The following is a 13,106-nucleotide window of genomic DNA, read 5'->3' as shown; positions in this document are numbered from 1 at the left end:
AGTTATCACACTTGTCTCATATGCACACTGTTTCCGCACACAAATAATTACTACTTTTGAATAAAACAAATGATTTTATATTACAAATTTCAAATTATTTGTTTTATTCTATTTAATTCAATAAAAATATAGAAAATTAAATAAGTAAAGATTAATATTATATTTTTTAAGATGATAAATAACTTGTGTGAAATTAAAATATTTAGCTAACATGGGTTGGCACAACTGGCTTCAGGTTCCAGGTTTAGCTCTCACCTCCCAAAGGTCGAGGGTTCGAGTCCCCCTAGGATCAGTTAAATCTCAATTGGTGGGCAACCCTCCTCGGGGAGATCCCCCAGCGCTCCTTCTAGGAGTTAGCTTCTGCTTGCCTCCCCAGCATGCTACTAGCGCCCTGCCCGGTAGTCTGGAGGTGCTTTCTCTCCGTTCTACCATTTTTTGTAACAAACAAAAATTAAAATATTCATAATAATTTTAATAGTAATATCATATAGGTATTAATGTGAAAATAAGGTAATGTAAAATATAAAAAGAATTATACTAGTATGTTCTTTTATGTCATTTTACAATTTCAGCTTGTTCAACAGCTAGTTTTACCAAACACTTTTATTTCAATTACGTAGCTTTTCAGCTTTCAGCTAGCTTATCAGCTAGGCGTGCCAAACATAGCTTATATATATGATATAACAAATAAGCTATCCTTAGTACACCAGACGTTTTCATATTTCATCTATCGTTTTTCTTCTTTTAAGTACGTATATCACCTATTTAAGTTTTTTTTTCCTAATCCTAGTTACATTCTAATTCTCCTTTTTTTTTCGAATTTGTTATGCTTGGAATCAAACCATTCTAATCTTCCAGATGTATGTACTTAAATTTCCTAATACATTCCCAGCCTAGATCGTGAGACATACTCATCGAGACTGCTTCTTTCATTGCTTCCATATCCGCCAATCCACTTTGTCCCCATGATCGACGATGTTGTTGCCTGAATTCGGGCGAAAAAAGTGTCAAATAACCAACTACACCAAAAGCTTAAGTTGTTGGGTAAGAGTCACATGAATAATTTTATATTATATTATAACAGAAAGAATCAACCAATATGTCTTGAACCACCTACACCGTTGAAGTCTCAAGCCATCATTACCCACTCATTACTAAACCGATAGGCCACGGTCCTTACGAAGCGGTTGACCTTTTCTTTATTTAATTGTTTTTGCAATTTTAAATTGGATAAAAATATTATGAGCGGCAAAACTCTTTCTAGTTTCTACTATATCAATTAGTCTTTATTTTTATTTCTTAAAAAATCTTATTAGCATCTATCTTTATTGGCTGGAAGGAGCATTAACAAAGACAAGAAAAGGAGGTTCAAGTGAAACTTTAGCACAAAATTAAGACACCCATAAAGTAAGATTTCAGGTCTGTAACAAACTCTGTACAAAGTTTATCAAACTCCCATGTACACAATCAATATTGCTGACGCCAGTAACCCATATGTGAAACCCAAGCATTCCCATTGTTGACCATTCAGACACAATATCAGCAATAAGCCAATAATTTACATAAAAAAAACCAAAAACAAAAAGAAGAGGGGCAATTTCCATTTTACAACTCAAAATTAGGATTCTGATTTCTAAGGGTTGAAGAAGTGGCCACCACAATGGCATTTCCAACTCAACGGCTTGTAATTGGAGTACCTGTTGTTAGCTTGAAGAAATAGACCTTCCATGGAAGCGATTCGGGGCACACCCGGCCCGACAACCCGGTCATGGCTAGGCAAGTTTGGAACTTGCACTGCCATGCATGGATGACACTGGTTGCATTTGTTGTGGCATGTAGGAGGCATTGAACCTAGCCTGTTTTTCTCATCCAAAAATTGGTCCTGCATATACAGTACTTCGGATCAGCTACTCTTTACTCAGAATCAATTCTATAAACCCAGAAGCCACTCAGCTTCCCTCAAAATTGATTCTTGCTTTTAAATCAAAGTAGAAGGATTTTGAAACATGCACATTCTACTCATACCCAACTGAATTAATCCTTTTCAAACCAACACAACAACTCACACAGATAAATCAGATGCATGTGGAAAAAAAGAGAAGGAAAAAAATAACCATATATATAATATATGGCTTAAATAAAAGCCTACCCTTGGAGGAATTGCAGGTTGAGGTTGATTTATACAAGAAACTGGACAGAGCAGATGGTGCAGCAGGAAGACCATGACAAGCAAAATGGTGATGATGGTGTTGGTGGAGTTCTGATATGAATTAAGTGAAGCCATGAATGCCTATCATGTCACTTCTTGAAAATCATTCCCCATCTAACTAACCAAGAGACAACTAAGTTGCAAAATTAAATGATGAGTTAACTTGAGATAGATAGATAGATATATCCCCTAATGCCAGTTGTACCCTCTAGAGAAACTACTATCTCAAGTTTGTGGTTTGAAACAAACTTAATTTTCAGAGAGAAAGAAAAATAAAATGGCTTAATTTTCAGTTTTGTGTCATAAATTAGAAGTGTGTTTTTGGAAGGGTGCAAGTATATAGAGAGATAGTGGAGGGTGAGGGAGGGTGGCAGAGAGTGGCAGAAAAAGTGAAAGGAACAGTTCAATAGAGGTATGCAAATTGGGAGAATCCACATCAGTATCAAGGACACATTGCCCAGTATTCTATTAATAGTTGGAGACTCGTTAAAGGTAGCTGGGTCGAAAGCGAAAGGAATTTTTTTATCTCTTGAGTGGGTAAAAGTAAAAAAACACACACACTCCAAACAGGTACTAGTTAAATTTGACATTTATCATGCAACTCATTATCATGCTATCTAACTTTCGTCTTACTGGGAGATTCATGGGTTTGACTGAAATAATTTACCTTTTACAATTATGGCTGCTGGTGCCAGTGACGGACGCAGGCTAAACGTTAGTGAGGCAGATGCCTCCACAAAATTTGTAAACATGAGATAACATAAACTATGTATTGTAAATTTGTAATATTGCCCCCTCACCAAAATTGCTAGTGCCCCACATCCCACACTTTGAGAGATCATGTATGTGGGTTGCTATCTACTTTTTTGTTTTACTAAGCTCTAATTGCAATATATATTGGATCATCCTACTTTTTTTGTGTAACGGTGACGATAGGCTTACCAAACACTTGGAGCATTTTGTAGTACTTTATATGGGTGGTTTTAATGTGCACCACCTAATTAGGTGGTGTACGCGTACTCCATCTAAGTGACCTGGTGCAGGTTTTATATGGGTTTTTAATATTTGCAAGGGTAGGTCCGGTAAGTAATTGTTTTTGGGTACCTGGTATAATTTATAATTTGATTATGGTACCTGTATCGAGAACTTGATTTAGGTTTTAAAAGGGGCTTTTTACTTTTTGGGTAAAGTTCTCGTACACATAGAGAAAGAGTGTTGTTGGAGTGTGTTTGAGCAAGCGAAAATCGTAGCCGATCTTCGTGTTGTATCAGTGCGAGGCGGCTGTACATCATGATGTGTGGGTCATTACGTCGCGTTGTGGAGTTCATTACCTACGATGTCTGATTTAAATGTTGGAGTACTACATTAACTCTACATCTGTTCCACCAAGCTTGCAGAAGAACTTCTTCAACCAAATTGAGGGGGGAAGAAATGGTGGTAGATTGTGGGAAGTGATGGTGAGAAAGAAAGTATGGGGAATTGATGGTAGAGAGTGAGTGAGGAAAACTGGTGAGCAATAACTATGAAGGGAGAGAGGGGATATCAGGTAAAAAAACATGTTATGTGCTTGCTCATTCCCAAAATTCGATTAACAAACTCTTGCGATTTAAGGTTAATACTTAATACTAACTCCCAAATAAGGGTGCCCCCAAATAAGCTGTCATTCCCATACGGTGTATTTCAAACATACTCTTGTTCCTCTGTTACAGTTCAAATTGCTTGTTAAGTAACCTGGTTGTAAATACAGAAACCTTATCATCTTTGTATATCAGATGGATTCTTTACACGAGACAAATTAACAATGCTTCATTCATCACCAAGTTAGCATGTCCGGTTATAATATCTTACACTGCTAGGTACCATACCGTGAACAAATGGAATTGACTAACGTGTCAACAAAGTGTATAAATGAAATATTATAATTTGGACGGACTTGGTAGCAATTTTTAATAAACCTTCACTCACCGGTTTTCTCTGTACAGTAACCAGCTGCATCTCCTGCGTCCAATATAATATTGTTATATCCAATGATTATTTCAGGTGGAGTACGCGTACACCACCTAATTAGGTGGTGCACATTAAACGCACCTACTTTATATGCCTTTTTTGAAACAATCTCTGGTTTTATTTCATTTTAGAGAGTTATGATATATACACACCTTTTCACTTCTTTTCCATCTTCATTTTCTATTATTTCTCTTATCGCTATCAATCAAATCACATATCACATCTTTACTTTATCTCTCATTTCTTCCTATCTCAAACTTCCTCCATCTCTCCACACCTAAAAAATGAGGTGTGAAGATATAATTATTCTTTCATTTTGTATGTTTTCTCACACCTCACTTTCTCTTCCACTTCTTTTCCACTCATTTTTCTTTCTATCTCTCTCTGCATTTCATGTCACATCATATCACTTATTTCTCTCACTTCTCTTCACATTTTAAAGAGGTTGAGGTGGAAATGGATGGGGAACTAAACATTATTCTAAATAGTGTTATAGAAATAGTAAAGAGAGTGAAAATGAAATGTGAACATATCATAACTCAATTTTTACCTTGAAAAATTACATGAACTAGCTCAACTTCCTCCCTTTTTCTAAAGTTCCCTCATTGGCTTGTTTATCTCTGCTTATTTCATAAAGTAATCTCATATTTTTTGAAAAAATCACTTGGTATTTTTTGAAAATTTTTGTATATGCTTTTGATAAACAAATCTGATTATTCCTTTAAATTATTTATAGTAGTTTTTGAAATAATTAATTGTCTCAAGTACACAAACTCACCCTCTACATTTTGATCAAGCCAAGAGTCATAAGGTTTTACGGTCCCTACAAACACTCATTATAGTTCAAAGCTTTCGGACTCTCACTATTCATCCCATAATTCAACTCCTCATCATCCTTTCCAACTTCTTCACTCTGAATTGGGCGTTAGAGTCTCTTCGCAGGTAACCCCCGACACTGCTCATGACAGAATCCTACCCAACCATCATCGGGAGATTCTCATCTTGATGGAAACTTTCCGTTCTTCCCTCAATAAACACTTTTTTGAGTGATTTGACCTAGTTTGAACGATCAAATTAGTTCATGGATTTTTTTACATAGTTTTGGTCCCTAAAAAATTCTATTTATTTGGAATAAGGGCGCATGACCACATAATAGACATATGGCTTGTTTTTTCTCAATCATCAGCCCACGCGGTAGTCCTAGCTAGTTGCAACTTTCCCACATAGACTTTTTGCATCAGTTTTGGTCTTTGCATAAATTTTTGAATCATTTTTTGTCTTTCTCTTTCTCTTCCTCTTCCTCAAACACTACCACCACATTCGGCAGCAATGTCGACCATGGCTCAACTATTTTCCGGTAGAATCTTTGTAACACCCTGATTTCCGGGTGTCACTTTAGTAACCAAAAATAAACTTTACGCGGAAAACAGGTAATTTTTTTTCGTTTGATTCCTTTGAATTAAAGCAGTAGAAAATAAAGACATAACCCAACCACTAAACTAACCAATATACAAATATATACACATGTACAACCTCAGCTGCACTCCCACGTCACACGCACTCGCAGTGACTCCAAAGTAGTGTGCCCGTAGGCAAATATGTACAGTCATCCAATAAGAAAGTCGGCCCCAAAATGGCCTCAACACAAGACACCTATAGTCCGACAGACTCTCTGTGATCCTCAGCAAGAGAACCACACAAAAAGCCATGCATCGGGAACCTACTCTGTCCCAAAAGTAAGACGAATCAGAGCTCTACACAAAATATGACGCTTGCCTAAACCTACCCTCCCATTACTGCTCACATAACCGAGTCCACAGCGAACTGAAGACGGCAAGTTGAAGCTCAGCTCCATGCGTCGTAAAACTCCTTTCGTTAGACGTCCACGCTCGTCAGTCCGGTCCTCCAACTCAAACCTGATCCCCCCCGAGAGAGAGACCATCGAAACCCAATCCACCGTCGACATCTGGCAGCAGGCCGACCGCCCAAACACAAACATGAAACCAAAGCCAAGGCGCTAGGGTCAACTCACGGAATAAAGTAGATATACACTCAACATGTGATATGGGGTATAGATATATATGTTGTTATATAAACATATAGATAATCCTAGCATGTTATGGCTCTAACAATGCTTCAATAAATCAAACAGCACACAATCCCAGTCAGAATGAATGTATGCGTGAAATGCAATCAATATGATCCGGATTGTGACGCGTCCCGTTCACCACAAGTGAAGCATTCCCGTTCTTCACTATGGATGAACCATTCCCGTTATTCATCCTTGGTGAACCATTCCCGTTATTCACCGTATGATGAACCATTCCCGTTATTCATCATTAATGCATTGGTGAACCATTCCCGTTATTCACCAAAAGATGCACAGGTGAACCATTCCCGTTATTCACCCGATTGATGCAATATGGTTAGCCAAACATCGAATCGTCTTCACCACACAAGCGTTTAGCTCAAACCCAATCTCAAAACAAACCCAAGAGTTAGTGTCGGTCAATACAACACAACTCAGAGTTTAGTGTCGGTCAATACAACACAACTCCAACAACAAGAGAACCCAAGGGTTTAGTGTCGGTCAATACAACACAACCCCAACAATAAGAGTACTAAAGTACTCGGTGACTTTCAATCATCACCATAGCTCACCTTGGTGACTTTCCCAAATTCCCAGTAACTTCAAGACTTGACGACTTTTCCCCGTCTTTCGCAATTATTTTCCCCCTTTAGTTCCCATATGATTATTCGTTAATAAAAATTATTTCGAATTGAATTAGTCAAGTTATGAGTTTATTTCTCAAAGTCTAGGTTTCCCAAAGTCTCTAGTTTTCAAAATTTTATTCATTCTAGGTTTTCCAAAAACCCTCCAAAAGAAGTTTCCCGGGGAAAGTCTAAGCATTCCAACGAATACCAACGAATGGCTAAGTCTCAAAACTCAAGTTTGAACTTGCCTAGGGTTGTTCATCCAACCCGAAATATCAAAGATCACCAGATCAATGAATCCCCACTCCAAAGTCGCGTCAGAACGCACCATTCAACAACATCTCAACATCATAAGTTATAGACAACATCATAACATCAGTTCATCATCATAATCAATATCAACACAAAGCATAAGTCGAATTTCTCGACGCCTATCATGCAGTCATAGCTAATAAGTAAGTTGCCCTAACCTCGAGCTGCTCCAGCCTCGTGGTTTAAATCTCCTTCACACAAATGCTCTACAAAACCCAAAGTTCCTTCAACTGAACCTCGGAGAAAACAAAGCAGAATCCAAACAAAATCGATTAGTTCGATCACATTACAACTCATAAACGATAGACAAAGCATTAAAGCTTCAGAATACATCAATCGGATACGAAAAGACAAGTTTTCGAAAACGAAAAACTTCCCCCCTCACTACATAGCTCTCGGCCATAAAGGAAAAAGGGCTCCGGCTCTTTTTCTTCGATCAAATCAGTTCACAAGGTAGTTTTAGGGTAAAACTAAGGCAAAGAAACTGTCGGAAAAATTTTCGGACAATCGGATCGAAATACGGCTGTTCAGGGGCGTTTTGGTCCAAAACAAAAGCTCAAAACCTCAAAGTTATCACTTCGGAAAACAAATTTGACAGCAATGATCCTAACGACATTCGTAACAACAAATCCTAAAGGCACGAAGTCAATTACGACCTTTCGACAATAAAGTTTCGAAATGTGCGCAAAAAGGGTTTTGAATCAGTTTTTCAGATCCTTGACAACTCGATCCATATCGGCGAATACCGACGAAGGTTCTAGCCTCTTGGGCACGTAGAGAACATACCCCAACAGAGAAATCAGGAAAAACTGACAGTTTTACAAAAAGCTCGAAACTTTGAGCACAGAAATGACTACAGAAAAGCAGTAGAAACGATGATCAGAGGTAAGAATCAAGCTAGTTACCTCGGTACCTTGAAGTAGGAACGAACTGCGCGAAGATCGGTCAAGTTTCGGCGAAAAATTCTTCTCCCTTTCCTCCCCTAAACTCGCGGCCCCAAGATGGAAGAAATGAAGATATTTTGAATTTTTGAGCTATTTATAGGCGGGTGAAATCGCGGAAAAATGAAAATTTCGCGATTCCGATTTTTGCAGCACGTTCACCGATGAATTCTAAGAGAAATTCTGGCGTCAGAATTCCATAACTCAAAACAAACCTCTGACATTTGGGAAAAACGATATCTAAAATCCCAAAAGCGGTGTAAATTCACCTGTCCCGAAAAACTACTTTTTGCTGTGATTGTCGGACGACAAAACTTTGTTCTGGAGAAAGGTTGGAAATGTCGAAACAAATCTGGCAACGTGGACGGAAACTTCGTTAGAAGTCCCGAATAGGAAAAAGTCTTCATCCAGCGCTTGAATCTAGGGTTTCGAAGCAAAGAAATTAGCGTCGTCGGACTTCCGAAAAGTGAATACTATCGTGCGTACAGTCCAGGGTTCCGAAATGAAACGCTGGTCGAAGGAAAAATAAAGAGAACCTTTAAATTTCCCAAGGATTTGAAATCTCACTTAAGACGTTGCTTTAAAAGCGAAATTAGCCTATTCTGGACACTCTCGCCATAAGGCAGGTGTGCAGACGACTCGCACTAATTCCTAAAACGACTACGCAACATTCCTCAAGAAATTCCTGAACTTTCTTCTTCATTAATCTTTCTCAAACATCAAACTTCTGTCACGCTTACACTGATTCTACGCGTGAGTCGGAAATTAACTTGCTCTGAAAATCCAGGTCTTACAATCTTCAACCCCTCCCCCCATCCTCCCCTTTCCCCACCTCCTCCCCATCTCCCTCGAACGTCCACCCCTCATGCTAAACTATTGCCCATCGACTCCACATCGTAGCCAAACCAACAAACCATCTAACTTTGTTCCAAACAGTGCGCTTGAACCTCACCACAGCCCTTAACAAAACCCTCATGGCACCACAACTGTTGTGCTACAAAATTTCTAAGTTTAAAATACACACACAAAGAATAAGTGCACTCTGTCACATATTAATGTGGCAATTAAGTGAAACCTCAGCCATCATCTCACTTGAATAGGAGAAATTGTATTATTATTTCTTAATCATAATACAAAGTGTAATTACATTATATAACTAATTATGTACATAATCTCCTAATAAGAGAATAAATCTCCTAATACGGAATATAATCTTCTAATAATAATTCTTATATTAATTCCTTATTTACAACACCCCCCCCCCTCAAGCTGGTGAATGGATATCTATCATTCCCAGCTTGCAAGTAAGCTCTCGAAACCGCTCCAAGGGAAGTCCTTTAGTGAGCACATCAGCCAACTGAAGTCCTGAGGGGACGTACTGTGTAGATATAAGACCACTATCCAATTTCTCTTTGATGAAGTGTCGGTCTATCTCTATGTGCTTTGTTCTGTCGTGTTGGACTGGATTGTGAGCAATACTAATGACAGATTTATTATCACAAAAGAGTCTCATGGGAGCTTCATACTTTATTTTCAAATCATCCAGTATGATCTTCATCCACAACAGTTCACAAACTCCTTGAGCCATGGCTCTGAATTCTGCCTCTGCGCTTGATCTGGCAACTACATTCTGCTTCTTGCTCCTCCATGTAACTAAATTTCCACCCAAGAACATACAATATCCTGTAGTGGATCTCCTGTCAACAATTGACCCTGCATAATCTGCATCAGTATAAACCTCCATAGACAACTGCTCACTCTTCTTGAGCAGCAGACCTCTCCCTGTACTTTCCTACAGATACTGCAAGATTCTTTCCACAGCCTATAAGTGTCTCTCCTGTGGGTCATGCATGAATTGACTGACAACACTAACAAGATAAGCTATGTCAGGCCTAGTGTGAGATAGATAAATGAGCTTCCCCACAAGTCTCTGATATTGAGCCTTATCAACCCTAAGGTCCTCCTCATTACTTCCAATCTTGTGGTTTTGCTCTATAGGCACTTCAATGGGCTTACAACCCAATTTGTCAATCTCTTTGAGAAGATCAAAGACATACTTTCTTTGAGATATGAAAATCCCTTGCTTCGAGTATGCCACCTCAATACCTAAGAAATATTTCAACTTTCCAAGGTCCTTCATTTCAAACTGGGCTGCCAACTCTTTCCTCAGATTCTGCTTCTCAAGTTCATCATTACCTGCAATGATCATATCGTCTACATAGACTAACAGAATAGTGAGTTTACCATTTCGAGTATGTTTGATAAAGAGGGTATGATCACCTTAGCTTTGTTTATAACCCAAGGACACCATAGCATTAGTGAATCTCCCAAACCAAGCTCGGGGTGACTGTTTGAGCCCATATAGGGCCTTCTTCAGTTTGCACACCCTATTTCTTCCTGAAGTAGGGTCATACCCTGGTGGAATCTCCATATACACCTCTTCCTCCAAATCTCCATGCAAGAAAGCATTTTTAACATCAAATTGTTGCAACTCCCAATCAAAGTGAGTTGCTAAGGAAAGAATGATCCTTACAGTGTTCATTTTGCTACCGGAGCAAATGTCTCTTCATAATCAATTCCATAGGTCTGGGTGTATCCCTTTGCAACTAGTCTCGCCTTATACCTGTCAAGTGCGCCATCAGATCGGTACTTCACGGTATATATCCACCTGCAACCTACTGTTCTCTTGTCATTTGGCTTCTCAACAATCTCCCAAGTGCCATTTTTGTCCAATGCATGCATCTCTTCATTCATGGCTTGAATTCAATTCTTATCTTTTAATGCTTCTTGTACTGATGTAGGGACTCTAATAGAGTCAATAGCTGAAATAAAACTCTGATGCTGCACAGAAAGATTTTGAGTAGACACAAACTGGGATATAGGGTACTTGGCACAAGAACGTTTTCCTTTTCGTAAGGCAATAGGTAAGTCATCAAGGTTATGCTCATAGAAATTACTAGGCTCAGGGTTAGGAACACTTACCTCAGGATCAGACGATTGGACTTGTTGTTGGATCAGGACGGGTTTTACTTTCCGCTAGTACTTTATCCTGAACTTGTCAACATTATTCTGATCTGGTACTAGTTCAGGACCATTGTCATCATACTGATCTGGTATTAGTTTAGGACCATTGTCATCATTCTGATTTGGTACTAGTTCAGGACCATTGTCATCATCATCACTGTCCTCAGTGATAGGAATGGAGGAAGGCATGAAGGGCTCATGTAGAAGAGGAATAACAGACAATTCTGGAGACTCAGCTTCCTGAGTATTCCCCCCCTGAAGCTGAGGATTGGGATAAAAAGACTATGATTCTTGAAAAGTAACATCCATGGATATATAGACACGACGACTAGGAGGATGATAACACTTGTATCCCTTTTTATCTGAGGCATATCCTATAAAGATGCACTTTATAGCCCGAGGATCTAACTTACCCCGATGATGACCATGAACATGGACAAAGGCGGAACAGCCAAATACACGACTTTGAATACCTGACTTAATGGGCACAGACGGAAAGAAGCTAGTCATAACCTGCACGGGACTAACATTAGATAAGACCCTAGAAGGTAACCTATTAATTAAATAAGCAGCAGTCAAGACAGCTTCCCCCAATAAAACTTAGAAACATTCATTTGAAAGAGTAAAGCTCGAGTGATTTCAAGAAGATGACGATTTTTCCTTTCAGCAACCCCATTTTGTTGTGGGGTGTCAACACAAGTCAACTCATGAACAACACCATTTTTTGTAAGAAATTCAGAAAAATTCTTGTTAACATACTCTTTCCCATTGTCTGACCTTAACCTCTTAATAGGCTTTCCAAACTGTGTTCTAATCATGTGGAAAAAGTTAACAAATAATTGAAACACCTCAGACTTATCTTTCATAAGAAAAACCCATGTAATCCGAGTACAATCATCAATAAAAGTAACAAACCATTTTGCACCAGAAACATTAGAAATGGACGAAGGTCCCCACACATCAGAGTGAACAAGATCAAAAGGTTGAGCACATTTATTATTACTAGGAAGAAAAGTTGAACGATGATGCTTAGAAAACTGACAAACATCAATGAAAAGATTCGACTGACACTTTTGAAAATAAATGGGGAAACATGGTCCTAAGAATACTAAAAGGAGGATGCCCAAGACGCTTGTGCCGCAACCATATTTGAGAAGTATTCCAGGACTTTGAACTTGTCTGATGACACTTGTTTTCCTCGTGTTGCAGACAATATAACCCGTCCTGTTCCTTAGCAATCCCAATTATCTGTCCCGTGGCAAGATCCTGAAAAACACCATGAGCATGGAAAAAGGTTACTGCACAGTTCAAGTCTCGAGTGAGTTTATGGATGGACAAAAGATTGTTAGAAAGCATTGGGACATGAAGCACACGCTTTAAGGGAAGAGATGGACTAAGGTGAATGTTACCACATCCCGTAATATGGTTTTGGGATCCATTAGCAACAGTGATATAGTGTTTTCCAGGGTAAGTGGAATAAGAAGATAAATGTGAGGGGTGAGGTGTCATATGATCTGTTGCACCAGAGTCAATAATCCAGTCATTTTCAGTACTCAAAGCATTAAGAGATAAGAAGGTAGAACTCTTACCAGTCATTGTGAGAGAACAAGAACCAGAGGACTTACTCAATGAGTCCATAAAAGCTCGCAGACGCTCCAATTCTGCTTTGCTAAGGCTAGGGACATCTTCCGCTGGTGGTACCGGTAGGACTTCACCATCATTCTCCATGTCAGAAGTTGTGTGATTTGCGTGCCTCTGCGGAGCACCTTTGGACCCGCTCATACGTCCAAGGACATTTTCCCTTCCATAAAGTTTGAAACAATACTCTTTGGTGTGATTAGGCCTCTTACAGTAAGTGCAACGATCATCACGGTTGAAGCGATCATCACGGTTGGGGC

The 13,106-nt window shown here is 39.0% G+C and overlaps 1 protein-coding gene across 1 annotated transcript; it reads right to left on the bottom strand.

The window, feature by feature from the left end:
- Positions 1–1,422: 1,422 nt before the first annotated feature.
- Positions 1,423–2,975, bottom strand: LOC130724018 (EPIDERMAL PATTERNING FACTOR-like protein 1). Its single transcript, XM_057575176.1, has 2 exons — positions 2,150–2,975; positions 1,423–1,882 (listed from the first exon to the last, which is right to left on the bottom strand). The coding sequence occupies exons 1-2, from the start codon at positions 2,282–2,284 to the stop codon at positions 1,634–1,636; spliced, it is 384 nt and encodes a 127-aa protein (XP_057431159.1). The 5' UTR covers positions 2,285–2,975; the 3' UTR covers positions 1,423–1,633.
- Between the last annotated feature and the right edge of the window lie 10,131 nt (positions 2,976–13,106).

This window comes from Lotus japonicus, chromosome 6 (genome assembly GCF_012489685.1).
Source record: "Lotus japonicus ecotype B-129 chromosome 6, LjGifu_v1.2".
NCBI classification, from domain to species: domain Eukaryota; kingdom Viridiplantae; phylum Streptophyta; class Magnoliopsida; order Fabales; family Fabaceae; genus Lotus; species Lotus japonicus.
The sequence above is the reverse complement of the archived record's forward strand: the minus strand, read 5'-3'. Positions and strand labels throughout refer to the sequence as shown.